The sequence below is a fragment of the Mustelus asterias genome, unplaced genomic scaffold (genome assembly GCF_964213995.1).
Source record: "Mustelus asterias unplaced genomic scaffold, sMusAst1.hap1.1 HAP1_SCAFFOLD_505, whole genome shotgun sequence".
Lineage (NCBI taxonomy): Eukaryota > Metazoa > Chordata > Chondrichthyes > Carcharhiniformes > Triakidae > Mustelus > Mustelus asterias.
Window position 1 is genome coordinate 251316 of NW_027590457.1, and position 17326 is coordinate 268641.

Genomic DNA, 17326 nt, shown 5'->3' on the forward strand with positions numbered 1-17326 from the left:
GTTTCCTCTGGGTGCTCCGGTTTCCTCCCGCAGTCCAAAGATGTGGCGGTTAGTTGGATTGGCTGTGCTAAATTGTCCCTTAGTGGCCAAAGATGTGCAGGTTAAGTGGATTGGCCGTGCTAAATTGTCCCTTAGTGGCCAAAGATGTGCAGGTTAAGTGGATTGGCCATGCTAAATCATCCCTCAGTGTCTAAAGAGTTGTAGGTTAGTTGGAGCAGCCATAATGAATGAACAGAGGTTATGGGGATAGGTCAGGGGAGGGGACCTGTGTAAGACACACACTGTCAAAGTATTGATGCAGACTCGATGGGCCAAATGGCCTCCTTCTGGACTGTAGGGATTCGATGATTAACCTGCCAACCCTCCTCTAACATCGACAAATCCGCATAGCCCTGTACCCCGATTGCTGAGAGATATCTGTTCTGGGACCCTTGCTGTTTGTCATTTTCATAAATGACCTGGATGAAGAAGTGGAGGGATGGGTTGGTAAGTTTGCCGATGACATGAAGGTTGGTGGGGTTGTGGATAGTCTGGAGGGATGTCAGAAGTTACAGAGGGACATAGATAGGATGCAAGACTGGGCGGAGAAGTGGCAGATGGACTTCAACCCAGATAAATGCGTAGTGGTCCATTTTGGTAGGTCAAATGGGATGAAGGAGTACAATATAAAGGGAAAGACTCTTAGTACGGTAGAGGATCAGAAGGACCTTGGGGTCCACGTCCATAGGACTCTAAAATTGGCCCCGCAGGTGGAGGAGGTGGTTAAGAAGGCATATGGTGTGCTGGCCTTTATCAATCGAGGGATTGAGTTTAGGAGTCCGGGGATAATGATGCAGCTATATAAGACCCTCGTCAGACCCCACTTGGAGTACTGTGCTCAGTTCTGGTCGCCTCATTACAGGAAGGATGTGGAAAAGATCGAAAGGGTGCAGAGGAGATTTACAAGGATGTTGCCTGGATTGAGTGGCATGCCTTATGAGGATAGGCTGAGGGAGCTCGGTCTTTTCTCCTTGCAGAGACGTAGGATGAGAGGAGACCTAATATAGGTATATAAGATGTTGAGAGGCATAGAATGGGTGGACTCTCAGAGGCTTCTTCCCAGGGTGGAAATGGCTGCTACGAGAGGACACAGGTTTAAGGTGCTGGGGGGTAGGTACAGGGGAGATGTTTGGGGGAAGTCTTTCACACAGAGGGTGGTGGGCGAGTGGAATCGGTTGCCGTCAGTGGTGGTGGAGGCAAACTCAATAGGGTCTTTTAAGAGACCCCTGGATGAGTACATGGGACTTAATAGGATGGAGGGTTATAGGTAGGCCTAGAAGGTAGGGATATGTTCGGCATAACTTGTGGGGCCGAAGGGCCTGTTTTGTGCTGTAGTTTTTCTATGTTGGCTATTTAGATTTGGCAGAGGGGCCACGAGAAATGACTAAAGTCTCAGTTGATTACACAAAAGCAAATTACTTCAGGTGCTGGAATCTGAAACAAAAACAGAAAATGCTGGAAAATCTCAGCAGGTCTGACAGCATCTGTGGAGAGAGAATCCTTCGTCAGCGCTCTGAAGGGGGGGGGGTCTTCCAGACTCGAAACGTTGGCTCTATTCTCTCCCCCCAGATGCTGTCAGACCTGCTGGGTATCTCCAGCAATTTTCTGTTTTAGTCAATTACGTGTTCGGTAAAGGGTGTTCCGAGGGGAAGGTGGTAGTTGATATACTGGGGGGGGGGCTTGGGAGAGTTGGCAAGGCAACTGCAGAATGTATGGCTCAGACAGATGCTGAAGGGGAGGGGAGATGTACAGGAGTATCATACGGCTGGAGAATGTCAGAGGGGACAGAGTTGGAGGAGATTGCACACACAATGCAGAGCAGATAAACTCTTCATTTCATACCGATGGTGGTATTTAATGTTCCCTTCTAGCTCCTCAACAAATCCTTCCTTTCACCCTTAAAGGCACCCTTTTTTTTTTAATGTGTCACAAGTAGGCTTACATTAGGCAGCACAGTAGCACAGTGGTTAGCACTGCTGCCTCACAGTGCCAGCGACCTGGGTTCGATTCCCGGCTTGGGTCACTGTGTGTGGAGTTTACACATCCTTCCCGTGTCTGCGTGGGTTTCCTCCGGGTGCTCCGGTTCCCTCCCACAGTCCGAAATATATGCTGGTTAGGTGGATTGGCCATGCTAAATTGTCCCTTAGTATCAGGGGGACTAGCTAGGGTAAATACATGGGGTTATGGGGATAGGGCCGAGGTGGGATTGTGGTTGGTGGTCTCGGTGGGCCGAATGGCCTCCTTCTGCACTGTAGAATTCTATGATAAGCTATGATTAATACTGCAATGAAGTTACTGTGAAAATCCCCTAGTCGCCATACTCCTGTTCGGGTACACTGAGGGAGAATTTAGCACGGCCAATACACCTAATCAGCACTGTGGGAGGAAACCAGAGCACCCGGAGGAAACCCATGCAGACATGGGGAGAACGTGCAAATTCCGCACAAATAGTGACCTGAGCCGGGGATTGAACCCGGATCCCTGGTGCTGTGAGGCAGCAGTGCTAACCACTGTGCCACCATGATATTCACCTCAACTATGCCCATGATAGCGAGTTCTACACAACAGCTAAAATGGGGATTATTTGTGGTCGACTCTGTTAGGGAACTGCAAATCAATGAGGGAATGCGAGGGGCAGCAGAGTATTGGATGATTGGTTCTGCGTATTTTGGTCACCTGAAGCTGTAACCATGACAATGTTCTCCCATTCCCCACCCACTGTAAACTTGAGCTCACTGAAAATGCTGTCGCTCACATCCTCTCCTGGCCACCCATCCATCGCCTCCTCCAAGAGGATCACTGCCCAACAGTAACACCCACATCTGATAAATTAATAAATACAATCCTCCTCTTCCTACTTCAACTGCAAGTCCCTCAAGGAATATGGGAATTAGGAGCAGAAGTCGGCAAGTTCAGCCCTTCGAGCCTGCTCCGCCATTCAATCAGATCATGGCTGATCTCTCCCTGGTCTCAAATCCACCTCCCCACCTGTTCCCCATATCCCCTTATCCCTTTTCTATTAGAAATATATCTATCTCCTTCTTGAACCCATTCAATGATTCAGACTCCCCCGTGCTATGGGGCAGCGAGTTCCACAAGTTCACCACCCTCTGCGAGAAGGAGTTCCTCCTCATCTCAGTTTTAAATCTACCGCCTCTCGGCCTATACCTGTGACCTCTTGTTCTAGATTGCCCCACAAGAGGAAACATCTGGTTTACATTTACTTTATCAATCCCTTTTAAAATTTTATATCCCTCGATCAGATCCCATCTCGTCTTCTAAACTCCAGCAAGTGCAAGCCCAAACGGTTTGATCTCTCATGGACAAGTTGGGCTGAAGGGCCTGTTTCCAGGCTGTAAACTCTCCTCATACGTCAATCCGTTGAAAGCTTTGAATATAAAATACCCATCTTTGTTGGAACCCTCCCAAGGCCTCATCCCTTTCCAACAGTATAACCACTCAAGCCCTATCATGCATCTCATTCATCCTCCCAACTCCAGCCTCGCCTGCACCCCTGCCCCCCCCCCCCGGATCTCCTTTGCCCCACCAGTGGTGTTCATTTTGTTCCGACTATGGAATTCATTCTCAAATTTCTCTCACTTCTGCCCCTCCCCACGCTCTCAAGATTCTCTCTACACATTGGCAGGTTGGCTGACAAACAGGCAGCAGAGAGTTGGCACAAGTGGGTCTTTTTCAGGTGGGCTAGATGTAGCGAGGGATCGGTGCTGAGACCTCAACGAAGAACAAAGTACAGCACAGGAACAGGCCCTTCGGCCCTCCAAGCCTCCTCCAACAATTTCTAATTTCTATAAACAACTTGGATAAAGCGTGGTTGCTAAATTTGCTGATGACACAAAAGATAGGTTGGAAAGTAAGTTGTGAAGTGGCTAGAAAAATGTGTCGATAGCTTAAGCCAGTGGGCAAAAATCTGGCAAATCAAGCAGATTGTGAAATTGTCCGTTTTGACCCATGTTCAACTGCTGTTCACATGGAATCCTTCTCCACTTCGGCCTTCAAAGTTCTCGTTTGAATATTTGCTACTACCACCAAGATCTGCACCGGCAGTGGCTCCACCCAGGCCCGCGCCCTGGGCTTCCGTGCTCACCGCAGCATTATCTAAATGGCAAGTGATTGCAGAGCTCTGAAGTGCAGAGGGATCTGGGCGTCCTCGTGCATGAATCATAAAAGGCTAGTGTGCAGGTGTGGCAAGTGATTAGGAAAGCTAGTAGGTTGTTATCACATTGTGAGGGGAATTGCATACAAGTGTAGGGGAGGTTATGCTTCAGTTGTACAGGGCACTGGGGAGACCACATTTTGAGTATTGTGTACGGTATTGATCTCTTTACTTAAGAAAGGATTGGAAACAGATTTACCAGATTAATATGGGAAATGTGTTGTCTCAGAGAGTTTGGAGAGACTAGGCTTGCATCTGTTGGGGAGTTTGGAAGAGTTACGAAATGACTTGATTGAAACATATCAGATCCTGAGGCGGCATGCACAGTGGTCAGCACTACTGCCTCACAGCGCTAGGGACCCTGGTTCAATTCCCGGCTTGGGTCACTGTCTGTGCGGAGTCTGCATGTTCTCCCCATGTCTGTGTGGGTTTCCTTTGGTTTCCTCCCACGCTCCATGCTGGTTAGGTGGATTGGCTGTGCTAAATTGACCCTAGTGTCAGGGGGATTATCAGGGTAAATGAATGTGAGGGGTTATGGGAATAGGGGTTGGTTGTGGTTGGTACAGACTCCACGGGCTGAACGGCCTCCTTCTACACTGTAGGGATTCTATGGATTCTGAGGGGTATTGATAGGGGCGGAAATGGAGGGGGATATTTCCTTGTGTGGAACAATCTAGAACTAGGGGCAATCCATTTAAAACCAAGCTGAGGCAGAATTCTCTTGCGAGGGTTTTAAGTCTTCAGAACTATCTTCTGGAAAACGTGGTGGAAGCAGTCCTTGAATATTGTTTTTAAAGGCAGATGTGGATAGATTCTTGGTAAGCAAGGTGTGGTTGGGGGGGGGGGGGGGGCAATACCTTATCGGGGGTCAGCAGGATGCAGATTTGAGGTTGCTGAGATGAGGAGGAATTTCTTCACAGTGAGGGGTCTCCACCCCTAAGAGTGCTGTGGAGGCTCAGTCATTTAGTATATCCAGGACTGATATCGATTAGAATCCTACATAATAAAAACATCAGGGGATAGATAAAAACGTAGAAACTAGGAGCAGGAGGCCATTCGGCCCTTCGAGCCTGCGCCGCCATTCATCTTGATCATGGCTGATCATTGAATTCAATATCCCAATCCCCCCACTTCCCCCCACCATATCCCTTGATCCCCAAGAGCGATATCTAATTTCTTCTTGAAATCACACAACGTTTTGGCCTCAACTACTTTCTGTGGCAGTGAATTCCACACATTCACCACCCTCTGGGTGAAGAAATTTCTCCTCATCTCAGTTCTAAAAGGTTTACCCCTTATCCTCAAACTATGACCTCTAGTTCTGGACTCCCCCCACCATTGGGAACATTCTGAATCTACTCTATCTAACCCTGTTAGAATTTTATAAGTTTCTGTGAGATCCCCTCTCACTCTTCTAACCTCCAATGAATATAATCCTAATCGACTTAGTCTCTCCTCATATGACAGAGCTGCCATCCCAGGAATCAGCCTGGTAAACCTTTTAAAAGTTTTAAAGTTTATTTATCACAAGTAAGGCTTACATTAACACTGCAATGAAGTTACTGTGAATTTCCCCTAGTCGCCAGAGTCCGGCGCCTGTTCGGGTCAATGCTTCTAACCAGCACATCTTTCAGTACCTTTGCTGTACTACTCCTATAGCAAGGACATCCTTCCTCAGATAAGGACACCAAAACGGCATAGTGCAGGAAAATGGCAAAGACCAGCTGTAACCTCATTTGAATGGCAGAGCAGGCTTGAGGGGCTGAATGGACTACTTCCTGCTCCTCATTCATATGTAGCTCTCTGACCAAGCTTCCTTCGTCATGGAATCCATTTCTGTCTGATGCCACCTCCGTGAAGCACCTTGGACATTCATATCTTTATTAAAACAGAGTTATGTTTCCCCAGCTACAAGCCCTTTGCTCTGCAGTGGTCTATATAAAAAAGAAAGCAAGATGCCACAAAAAACAAACAGATACGATGTGAATAGTTAAGGAAGAAATGCTGGCTAAAAACACCAACCATCTACTGACCTACATTAACCGGAGAGATTCTGGCATTCAGATGAGGCAAGGAGATAGGGTTAATCTTTCCATCAAAGAAAGAATCTGAAAACTATTGACACCAAGGTACTCAAGCCCATCTCCCTAAGAAGAAGATACGAGCACCACCACTAAGCCAATACTCAGGTAATAGCCTTCCCTCAGAAGATGATTGTATTGAATACAAGTTGCTGTGAATCTTTAGCCTGCAGTAACAGGGCAGCGGAGGCCTTGCAGTACAGTGGGTAGCGTCCCTACCTCTGGGCCAGGGGGTCCCTAGTTCAAGACCTACTTCAGGACTTGGTGACCAGAGAAGGTGCGTTCATATGTGGTCGATTATCAGCCTGTAAATCCTTCCAATAGCCCCTGATGGCAGGCGGTAAGAGTGGGAGAGCTTCCTGGTCAGCCACACTTAAGGTCTGGTTTCTAAGGGTTATGACAGCAGAAATATTGCAGGCTTCACCAGTTCCTGTCAAGTTCAGATCACATCTGCTTTGGCCCTGGGAGGACTAATTTCTGTCGCTCCACATCTCTCGTCTTCCACCCTATCACAAGCTTTCCTTTAGTCTTTGTCTCACCCCACCTCCTGCTCAAAACCCATTCCATCTCAGACTTTTCCCCAGTCCCGATGAAAGGTCATCAGCCTGAAACATTAACTGTTTCTCTGGGTGGCACAGTGGTTAGCACTGCTGCCTCAGTGCCAGGGACCTGGGTTCAAATCCAGCTTCATGTGACAGCGTGTGGAGTTTGCATGTTCTCCCCATTGTGTGTGGGTTTCCTCTGGGTGTTCCGGGTTCCTCCCACAGTCCACAGGTGCACAGGTTAGGTGGATTTGCTAAATTGCCCCTTAGTGACCAAAGCTGGGTAGGTTAGATGGATTGGCCATGCTAAATTGCCCCTTAGTGTCCAAAGATGTGCAGGTTAGGAGGTTTGGCCATGGTAACTTGTCCCTTAGTGTCCATAGATGCGCAGGCTGGGTGGATTGGCCATGCTAAATTGCCCCTTAGTGAACAAAGATGTGTAGGTTAGATGGATTGGCCATGTTAAATTGCCCCTTAGTGTCCAAAGATGTGTAGGTTAGATGGATTGGCGATGCAAAATTGCCCCATAGTATCCCAAGTTTAGGGGAATGAGTGGGATAAATGCAGTTACAGGGTTGGACAGGTGTGGGCCATGATGTTGGAGGGTCGGTGCAGACACAAGGCCGAATGGCCCCCATCTGCACTGTAGGGATTCTATGATCCTCGCTCTCTGTACACAGGGACCGCTTGGTCTTTTCCACCCCCACCCCGCCCCCCCCCCACAAGCGTTTTCTGTTTTTGATTTCAGCTCATACAGGATACCCACCACTACCTTACATTCACCACCCTCTCTATTGTAATGACACCTCATGACTTACCTGTTACTGCATCTCAAATTCCACCAGAGCAGTCTGCAGGTTTGTCAGTTTAGGGCATTAGCTGTGAAGCTATTGGTGCATATAAATTAGTCAACCTTACCTGGGCGGCTCACACGACTCCAGTTCCACATCCATGTAGTAGATCCTTAACTGCCCTCTGAAGGGATCAGAGTGAGCCACTTGGTTGTATCAAGGCAATTCAGAATGGGTCGTAAACTATATTACCAGAACAGAGACTGAACATTTACTTGCTGCCACAGGGTAGCAGCCAAGAACACTACGTCAAACAGGCAGAGTGGTGAGCACTGCTGCCTCACAGCGCCAGGGACCCGGGTTCGATTCCGGCCTTGGGTCACTGCCTGCGTGGAGTCTGCACGTTCTTCTTGTGTCTGCGTGGGTCTCCTCCAGGTGCTCTGGTTACCTCCCACAGTCGAAAAGATGTGCAGGTTAGATGGATAGGCCATGTTAAAATTGCCCCTTCCCAAGGTGTGTAGGTTAGGGGGATTGGCCATGGTAAATTGCCCGAGATGTGTAGGTATGGGGGATTATTAGCAGGGTGAATCATGGGGTTATGGGGATAGGGTTGGATGCTCTCAGTCACTGCAGACCTGATGAGCTGAATGGCCTCATTCTGCCCTGTAGGGATTCTATGATTATATTTTGAATAATGTCCCATATTTTGAGTTTCACATTAATGGACAGGGCATTGGCAAGACCACATCTGGAATACAGGGTTGCAGTTTTGATCTCATTACAGGAAGGGGTATAAGTGAGTTGGAGGCAACAGTTCAGAGGAGACTCACTTGATTGATACCAAGAATGAGTGGATTTATCTTATGAGGAAAGGTTAGATATGTTGGGCTTGTTTCCACTGAGTGTGACTGGAATTCTCTCTCAGAAGGCAGTGGAGGCCAGAATCACAATGTTTTTAAGGCATATCTGAGGAAGGATGTGCTGGGCCTTGGAAAGGGTCCAGAGGAGTTCACAAGAATGATCCCTGGAATGAAGAGCTTGACGTATGAGGAACGGTTGAGGACTCTGGGTCTGTACTCGTTGGAGTTTAGAAAGATGAGGGGAGGGGATCGTACTGAAACTTACAGCATACTCTGAGGCCTAGATAGACTGGATGTGGAGAGGCTGTTCCCACTAGTTGGAAAAACTAGAACCAGAGGGCACAACGTCAGGCTAAAGGGACGATCCTTTAAAACTGAGATGAGGAGGAATTTCTTCAGCCAGGGAGTGGTGAATCTGTGGAACTCTTTGCCGCAGAAGGCTGTGGAGGCCAGGTCATTGAGTGTCTTTAAGACAGAGATAGATAGGTTCTTGATTAATGAGGGGATCAGGGGTTATGGGGAAAAGGCAGGAGAATGGGGATGAGAAAAATATCAGCCATGATTGAATGGCGGAGCAGACTCGATGGGCCGAGTGGCCTAATTCTGCTCCTGCGTCTTATGGTCAGAGGTCGATGGGAATGTAGAACTTAAAACAAACAAGATCGGCTACAACCTTATCGAATGGTGGAGAAAACTTGAGGGGCCGAATGGCCTACTTATTTCCCTCTTTCAAATGTATGCAAGAGTGGAAAGCTCCCCCACTTTTACTGCCTGCCACTGACATGTGCTGGGGGGATTTACAAGCTGATAATGAACCGGTTTGGCCGCATTAGAAACAGACCTTCCTTGACCATCTAGTCCTGGGGTGGGACTCGAAGGCGGAGCTTCTGGCTCCATGAAGTGCTGAAAATAGTTCAAGGCAAGGTTAATCCCTAGTGTTAGTTGACTGAAGGAGGGGGGCTTGGAACGCTAGCTTAAAAAAAACGTCCTTCAATATATGTGAAAACTGTTGACTGGAGTGAAATTATACAGTTTGAACAGTTGGATGTCATGATTTGGGAGGGAGTGTGGGAAGAGAGCGGGATGATAGTTTAATCTACTGATGACCATGAAACCATTGTCGGAAAAACCCTTCTGGTTCACTAATGTCCTTTAGGGAAGGAAACCGCCATCCTTACCTTGTCTAGCCTACATGTGACTCCAGAGCCACAGCAAAGTGGTTGACTCTCAACTGCCCTCAGGCAACTAGGGATGGGCAATAAATGCTGGCCAGCCAATGACGCCCATGTCCCATGGATAAATAAAAAAATTTGGATTGCTGCACAGGAGAATGGAGGTGGTCTTGTGGCTCAGGGGGTTAGCGTCCCGACCTCTGAGCCAGAGGCTCCAGGTTCGAGTCCCACCCCAGGATTCTATGGCCGAGGCAGGAGTGTTGTTAACGCGATCAAAATAGGTTTGAGTAACAAATCCTTCCAGCTCAGAGCGGCGGCAGGTTTTCAGAGCAGGAGATGCTCCTGGTGAGCTGTGCGCATAAGACATAGGAGCAGAATTAGGCCACTCGGCCCATCGAGTCTGCTCTGCCATTCAATTATGGCTGATATTTTTCTCATCCCCATTCTCCTGCCTTTTCCCCATAACCTCCGAACCCCTCATTAATCAAGAACCAATCCCTGTCTTAAAGACACTCAATGACCCGGCCTCCACAGCCTTCTGCGGCAAAGAGTTCCACCGGTTCACCACTCTCTGGCTGAAGAAATTCCTCCTCATCTCTGTTTTAAAGGATCGTCCCTTTGGCCTGAGGTTGTGCCCTCTGGTTCTAGCGCAGGTGAAGAAAAGTTAAGAGCCTCCACCATCGCTACTCGTAGCTGCAGACAGAAACGTGGATTGGGGGTTGGGGGGGGGGAAAGAGAAAACGCATGCAGGCATGGCGACGTGGGTTGGAGCCAAACGTAACACGCCAGCCTACAGGAAAGAAAACTTACACAAGCAGCAATTCATTGTCTTAATAGGTCTATTTCTCAACAGGGAAAAACCATGTACAAACTTCAATAAATATTTAACAAAAAAAAATGTTGGATGCACTGTACAAAAAAAAAAATCAGGAGCAATTAAACTGACCAGCAGCTGTTAAGCTTGTCCCTACAGCTGTGCAATACATTAAAAAATTTAAGGATGACACTGTTTTGCCCACAAAAAAGAAATTCAAGTACTGTATTACACATAGTCCATAAATTAAAGGTTCTTTTAAACTTTCTTTCATATTAATTTGACAAATAAAATACTATTTACAAATTGTTTCCTCCTTCTTTCCCTGAGATTAAGCTCAGTCACTGCACACACACAGGTTTACACTTCTTTTAAAAAAAAAGACACACGCCTGATCAGAATGGCTTATTATTTCTCTTCCTTTTTTAAAATTCAAGTTTGGCAGGAGTTTGTTGGCGAGAGAAAGAAAGAGAGAGAGAGAAAGAAAGAGAGAGAGAAAGAAAGAGAGAGAGAGAGAGAGAGAGAGAGAGAGAGATGAAACGCAGAGAAGAGGGGGGGTGCGCGCCCTGTGCGCACACAGCTGTAGAAAGAGGTACAAGATCAAGAAAAAAGAGAGGTTTTGGTATAACCTATGTTAATCTGCTGGGGTCTCTGTAGTGGTGAGGGTGGGGGGGGTGGGGTGGATCAATGTTTTTTTTGGTTGATGCCTGTGCATTTAAGAGCTGGCTCCCAGGGTCAAGTGGGGTTTCGGGGTGGGGTTGGGGGGGGGGGGGGGGGGAAGAGATACCAGATGACGGCAGGAATTACGATTTCCTGCACACGCTGCCTCGGACCCCAGGGAATGGGGATATCAACAAAAAAAAATAGGTACCTCGCACACGCGTCCTAACACTATCACACACGCTTTTTAAAACAATTCTTGGAGAGAGGCGGCATTCCTGTTGATGGGATCACCGTGAGAAAGTAAAATCTGCAGCATAATTTAAGACGTTTTTGGAACAGCGCCACGGGGGGGTGGGGGTAATGGACCTACTGCAAAAAAACCCAGAATCCTTAACCATCTTAAATGGGATGCCGGGGGGGGGTGGGGGAGGAACGGGGGGACACACCAAAATACTTGTTTGTTTTGCACCTCTCTGCTCCACAATAAAATGTCTCTCAGAATCCTACGGCGCAGAATGAGACCATTCGGCCTCCTGAAGCCAGGATTTTGAAAGCCTTATTTACAACTTTCTCATCCTGCCCTGCCATTTTAAAAAATGGCTTCATAGAATCCTACAGTGCAGGAGGTGGCCATTTGGCCCATCAAGTCTGCACCGACCATAATCCCAGCCAGATCCTATCCCCATTACCCCCAAGCATTTACCCTAACCTAGTCCCCCCCCTGGCACTAAGGGACAATTTAGCATGGCCAATCCACCTAACCCCCCCCCCCCCCGCATCTTTGGACTGTGGGAGGAAACCGGAGCACCCGGGAGGAAACCCACGCAGTCACGGGGAGAATGTGCAAACTCCACACAGACAGCGACCCGAGGCCGGAATCGAACCTGGGTGCCTGGCGCTGTGAGGCAGCAGTGCTAACCCACTGTGCCACCCTGCCTCTCGTGGTCAGCATTTTGCTAATTTGTAAATGGGACTCACCACGGCATTTCACCCCCATTTTAGGGGGTTTTAAAAGCACAATCAAATCATTTTTTTCTTTTTAAAAAAAAGGCCCCCTTTTTTTGGGAAAATGGTGGTTAGAAAGCAGAGAGGGTTGGTGGGGGGAGGGTTTTGCTTAAAGGTGACCCAATTCAGAGAACCTATGCACAATCGTAACCTTACAAAAATAAAAGGCATGGAGGGAGGGTTTACTACAGGTCATTGGTTAAAAATGTTCAAACCGATTTTAGGAGGGAAACAAAAAACCTAAAAGGAAAATCCTAAATGGGTTGAATTTTAAGAGAAGGTTTGAAATGTAAAAATACTGGTTAATCGAGTGAGTGAAATCGAAAGATTCCAAGACTTCCCAAGCTGTGCTTGGGAAATGGAACACTATCATTTTTGGCACTGTGTCAGCATCGCTAGAGAGAGAGAGAGAAAGCGAGAAGAGAAAGAGGGACAGAGAGAGAGAATGAAAGGTGCTCTGTCCTGACACACCACAACCTTTGAATAACGCCCTCTGTGTGAAACTGCCCCCTTTTCCTGGCACTGGCCATTGCAAAGCACACTCCCAGTCTGCTACAGGCGAAGGGGGGGCGGGGGCAGTGGCGAAAGGACACTGGCAACAACTCACTTCAAGTAGCATCCTCACGATGGACATCCCACCCCAGATTCCCGCAGGACCTTACCAGCCTAGGTCGTCTGGTTAAAAGGTAGCTCGAAATACTCCGTTATGAATTCTTTAACCGCTTTAGGTAACCGAATACACTCAAAAAAAAATGTATGGATTAAACCACAACCTGCCATTTCTAGGCAGGTACTGCAAACAAAAAAGGAACACCACCTTCCAGCGGCATACAATCATTCACGAGTAACCGCCACAAAGCGTACAATTAATACTCTGCTTTGCGAAATGAGTGGAGTCGCGCGGCTAGGGTGAGCCACCCGCTGCAAGTTTAGCAGTTGGGTGCCAGTCCGACCCCCCCTCCCCTTCTCCCCCCCCCCCCCCCCCACCTAAACACTGGTGGTTCCAGCACCCACTCCACCCCCCCCGGACAGGAGGGTACATTAAACTCCACCCTCAGTGGACCAAACGCCAGGGGGAGGGGGAACAAGCTCCTGGAAGTCAGCTGCTGCGCGCCTGGAATGACTTTTAGTTAAGTTTGTGCCTCTTTCCTCGCTTGCACCCCCACCCCACCCCTCCAAAACAAAAAAAGGACATCACTGCAACGTAGGAAGACTTGGGACAGGCGGAATCCCGAATTTCAACCAAAGCGTTCCCGAACCAGCATCATGAGCTTTTTCTTGCCCTTGTAGGTCTGTTTGAGGTTGTCTATGAACTGGGTAAACTGGATGTGCCCATCCTGGGCCATCAGGAAGGTCTCGCGAGCTTTGCTGAGGAACTCGATGAACTCGCCGTAGTGGCGGGGGCTGATGTGGGTCAGGCGGGAGTGCGTGGTGCTGATGTACGCGTCGATGGTCGCGTTGAGCAGCTGGCACAGCGGCGCCTTCTCCGTCGACATGAGCTTGCCGGAATTCCGGCGGCCGGGAACGCCGGCCAGGCCGGGGGCGGACATGGTCCACCGCCGCAGGATGTCCGACAGCACGGGGGCGCACTGCACGCTCTTGATGACCAGTGGCACGATGGCGGCCAGCTCGTTCTTGCCCAGCGAGTGGCTCAGCGAGCAGGCCCACAGCACGTCGTTGATGGCCGTGTGAGTGTCCTGATTGTAGGCGACGTTGAGGTGGGAGAGGGCGAGGCTGGCCATCTTGTAGGCCCGGATGGGGAAGCCCCGGTGCTCCATGTACCGGGCGATGGTGAATAAGTGCGAGTAGCTCATCCCCGTGGAGGCAGAGTCCAGGACAATCTGGTACGCGGTTTCAAAGGCTATGTGGTTCTTTTCGCAGAGGGTCAGGGCTGACAGTGCGCAGTTCTGAGGGTCCTTCATTGTACACTGGAGAGCAAGTGTCCGGGCTGAGCTGTCCAGCTCCTCGCGTTGGGTATAGTCCAGACTCAAACGCAAAACGGTGGCGTGAGAGGTTACTGTGGCTGCTACGATTGTAGTCGCTTCGGTTGGAGTGAAGAGAGAATACCAATTCTGCATTATATTCATCAAGGCACAGACACCTGAAAAGATAAAAGAGACAGATTCCTTAATAAGCACCGCTGCACAGTACAATTCTGCTGATATAAATCGGCAGGCTGTACAAATAAAGTGTTCGCATCTGCACAGTGCCATTCACGACCCCCGAACACCCACTGAAGTACTTCCCGGAGTCCAGCCACTGTTGTGATGTGGGCACCAAGCCAGTCAATTTTACACTCAAAATAGCACTGAAATAACAGACCAGATATCAACTGCGCTGGGGCTTAGTTTGTGCGATAGAGGTGGTGACGCAGTGGTATTGTTGCAGACTGGCAATCCAGAGACCCAGGGTAACACTCTAGAGTCCTGGGTTCAAATCCCACCACGGAAGATGGTGAAAAATCTGAATGAAAACTTGCATTTCAAAGTCGATCGTTGGGGCACAGCATGATGGCACAGTGGTTAGCATGACTGCCTCACAACGCCAGAGACCCGGGTTCAATTCCAGCCCCTGATGTCTGTGTGGAATTTGCATATTCTCCCCGTCTCTGCGTGGGTTTCCTTCGGGTGCTCCGGTTTCCTCCCACAGTCCAAAGATGTGCGGGTTAGGTGGATTGGCCATGCTAAATTGCTCCTTAATATCCAAAGGTGTGTAGGTGTGGGGTTACGGGGTAGAGTGGGGGGGGGGGGGAGAAGACACTGTCAGAGTCGGTGCAGACTCAATGGGCCCAATGGCCTCCTTCTGCACTGTCGGGTTTGAAAAAAACTGCAGGACCATAAAGACACACAAGTGGCAATTTGAGTAAAAATAAAAGGTAAAGTTACCTTAGTCCTAGATGACCACAGGCTATGATGGTCGTGATTTAACCTGAGGGTCACCACACCTGAAGCAGGGGCAAGGTTGAGAAGGCGGGACCTTCACGAATAACCTCAGCTGGTACGGGAATTGAACCCGCGCTGTTGGCATTGCTAACCAGCTGTCCAACCAACTGAGCTAAACCCACCCTGTCCATTTTAGTTCTGTAGTGGAGAACAAGCATCGACTATGAAGCTGTACCCCAGCGAGGAAGTTGTTGCATCTAGGATAGGGTAGAGAGCACGTTAATGCTTTTTACCCTGTGGTTGACTCTCAACGGTCCTCTGAAACGCAAGCACGCAGTTCCAAGGGCAAATAGGGACGGGCAACAAATGTTGGCCTTGCAGCAGTGCCCGCAGTCCATGCCAGAATAAATAAATAATGTGGAGATGCCGGCATTGGACTGGGGTGGACACAGTAAGGCGGCTCACAACACCAGGTTAAAGTCCAACAGGTTTATTTGGTATCACAAGCTTTTGGAGTGCTGCTCTGAAAGCTCGTGATACCAAATAAACCTGTTGGACTTTAATCAGGTGTTGTGAGACTTCTTAGAATAAAGAAAAAAATACACACTTTATTGCTTACCAACTTCTGTAGCACAGCTCACGAGCCAACGGACCATCTCACGGCGACGCCAGTTCATTGTAGACAGCGTCATTCGCATCACCTGCAGGGAGAAGGAATATTCAGAGTCAACTACAACAGGGATGGATTATTGCACTGTTGATAATGTAAAAATCTACCTCTTACAAACACAATTGGGAGGGGGGAGGGGCAGGGGGCTTCACTCAATGTCATGGAACAACATCGTCCCATTGAAAGGCTGCCACTTTGCACTGAGGGCTATCACCACGGCCAGAAAGCCTGGTCACAGAGCACAGCACGATGGAGTCTAACACACGCACACAGGGAACCTACTTTCAGCAGTGCGGGCTAAACAGAGGCTATACTTCATAAACCGTACCCCAACCAATGCACCATAATAAAAATCCAGCGATGAGGGAGCATGACACACAAATTGCAGAATGAACCAGTCGACGTACAGTGCAACCAACTCCCCGGGCAAGCTGCAACACAACCACTGCAGCAATTCACCAATGATCCTTAGCAGCACCTTCCAAAACCCATGACCACTTCCATCTAGAAGGACAAGGGCAGCAGATACATGGGAACACCACCACCTGCAAGTTCCCCTCCAAGCCACTACCATCTTGACTTGGAAATATATCGGCCGTTCCGTCGCAGTTCCTAGTCAAAGTCCTGGAATTCCCTCCCTCACGGCATTGTGGGTCAACCCACAGCACAGGACTGCAGCGATTCAAGGCGGCAGCTCACCACCACCTTCAAGGGACACACGCACACACTCTCTCTGCAGGTTCGTAACGCACACAACCATTATTCCCTGATTGGCTTCCAATTCAGCCCAACACAGCGTTTGGCTGATTATGCTGGCTGCTTTGCCGAGGCAGCGGGAAGTGTAGACAGAGGCATGGATGGGGGCTGTTTGAGGATGGACTGGACGTGTGTGGAGTTCGGAAATTGTCAACTATGCCGGAAAGCAACTCGGATTGTGCAGGCTCCAAACTGCAAGCACGGTTTCTAACACTCTCTCTCTCTCTCATCAAGACGACAGAATCAAAGGTAACTGTGGAAGAAGGGCAGGTAATCACCAAACACAGGCAGCTACAGGAGATTGACCTGACGACCTGCATCAAAAGTCTCAATTTAATTTTGAAGGGATGTTTTTATAGCTTTCTAAATGGTGCAAAAACCTTTCCACGCCAGTGAAAATACAGCACACGCCATGATTCTCACAAAATTTTACACTTGCACCATAGAAAGCATCCTTTCTGGTTGTATCACAGCTCGGTATGGCTCCTGCTCGGCCCAAGACCGCAAGAAACTACAAAGGGTCGTGAATGTAGCCCAATCCATCACTCAAATCAGCCTCCCATCCATTGCCCACTCTGTCTACACTTCCCACTGCCTCGGAAAAGCAGCCAGCATAATTAAAGACCCCACGCACCCCGGACATTCTCTCTTCCACCTTCTTCCGTCGGGAAAAAGATACAAAATTCTGAGAACATGTACCAACCGACTCAAGAACGGCTTCTTCCCTGCTGCTGTCAGACTTTTGAATGGACCTACCTCGTATTAAGTTGATCTTTCTCTACACCCTAGCTATGGACTGTAACACTACATTCTGCACACTCTCCTTTCCTTCTCTATGAACAGTATACTTTGTCTGTATAGCGCGCAAGAACAATAC

The 17326-nt window shown here is 48.8% G+C and overlaps 1 protein-coding gene across 1 annotated transcript in view; it reads right to left on the reverse strand.

The window, feature by feature from the left end:
• Positions 1–10486: 10486 nt before the first annotated feature.
• Positions 10487–17326, reverse strand: part of LOC144486889 (zinc finger SWIM domain-containing protein 5-like) — a gene marked incomplete at its 5' end in the record, with an annotated part of 58656 nt that continues 51816 nt past the window's right edge. The window contains 2 exons of the mRNA XM_078204921.1: positions 10487–14242; positions 15643–15724. Coding sequence (XP_078061047.1) covers positions 13380–14242; positions 15643–15724 — 945 coding nt within the window. The remainder of the gene's footprint in view (positions 14243–15642; positions 15725–17326) is intronic.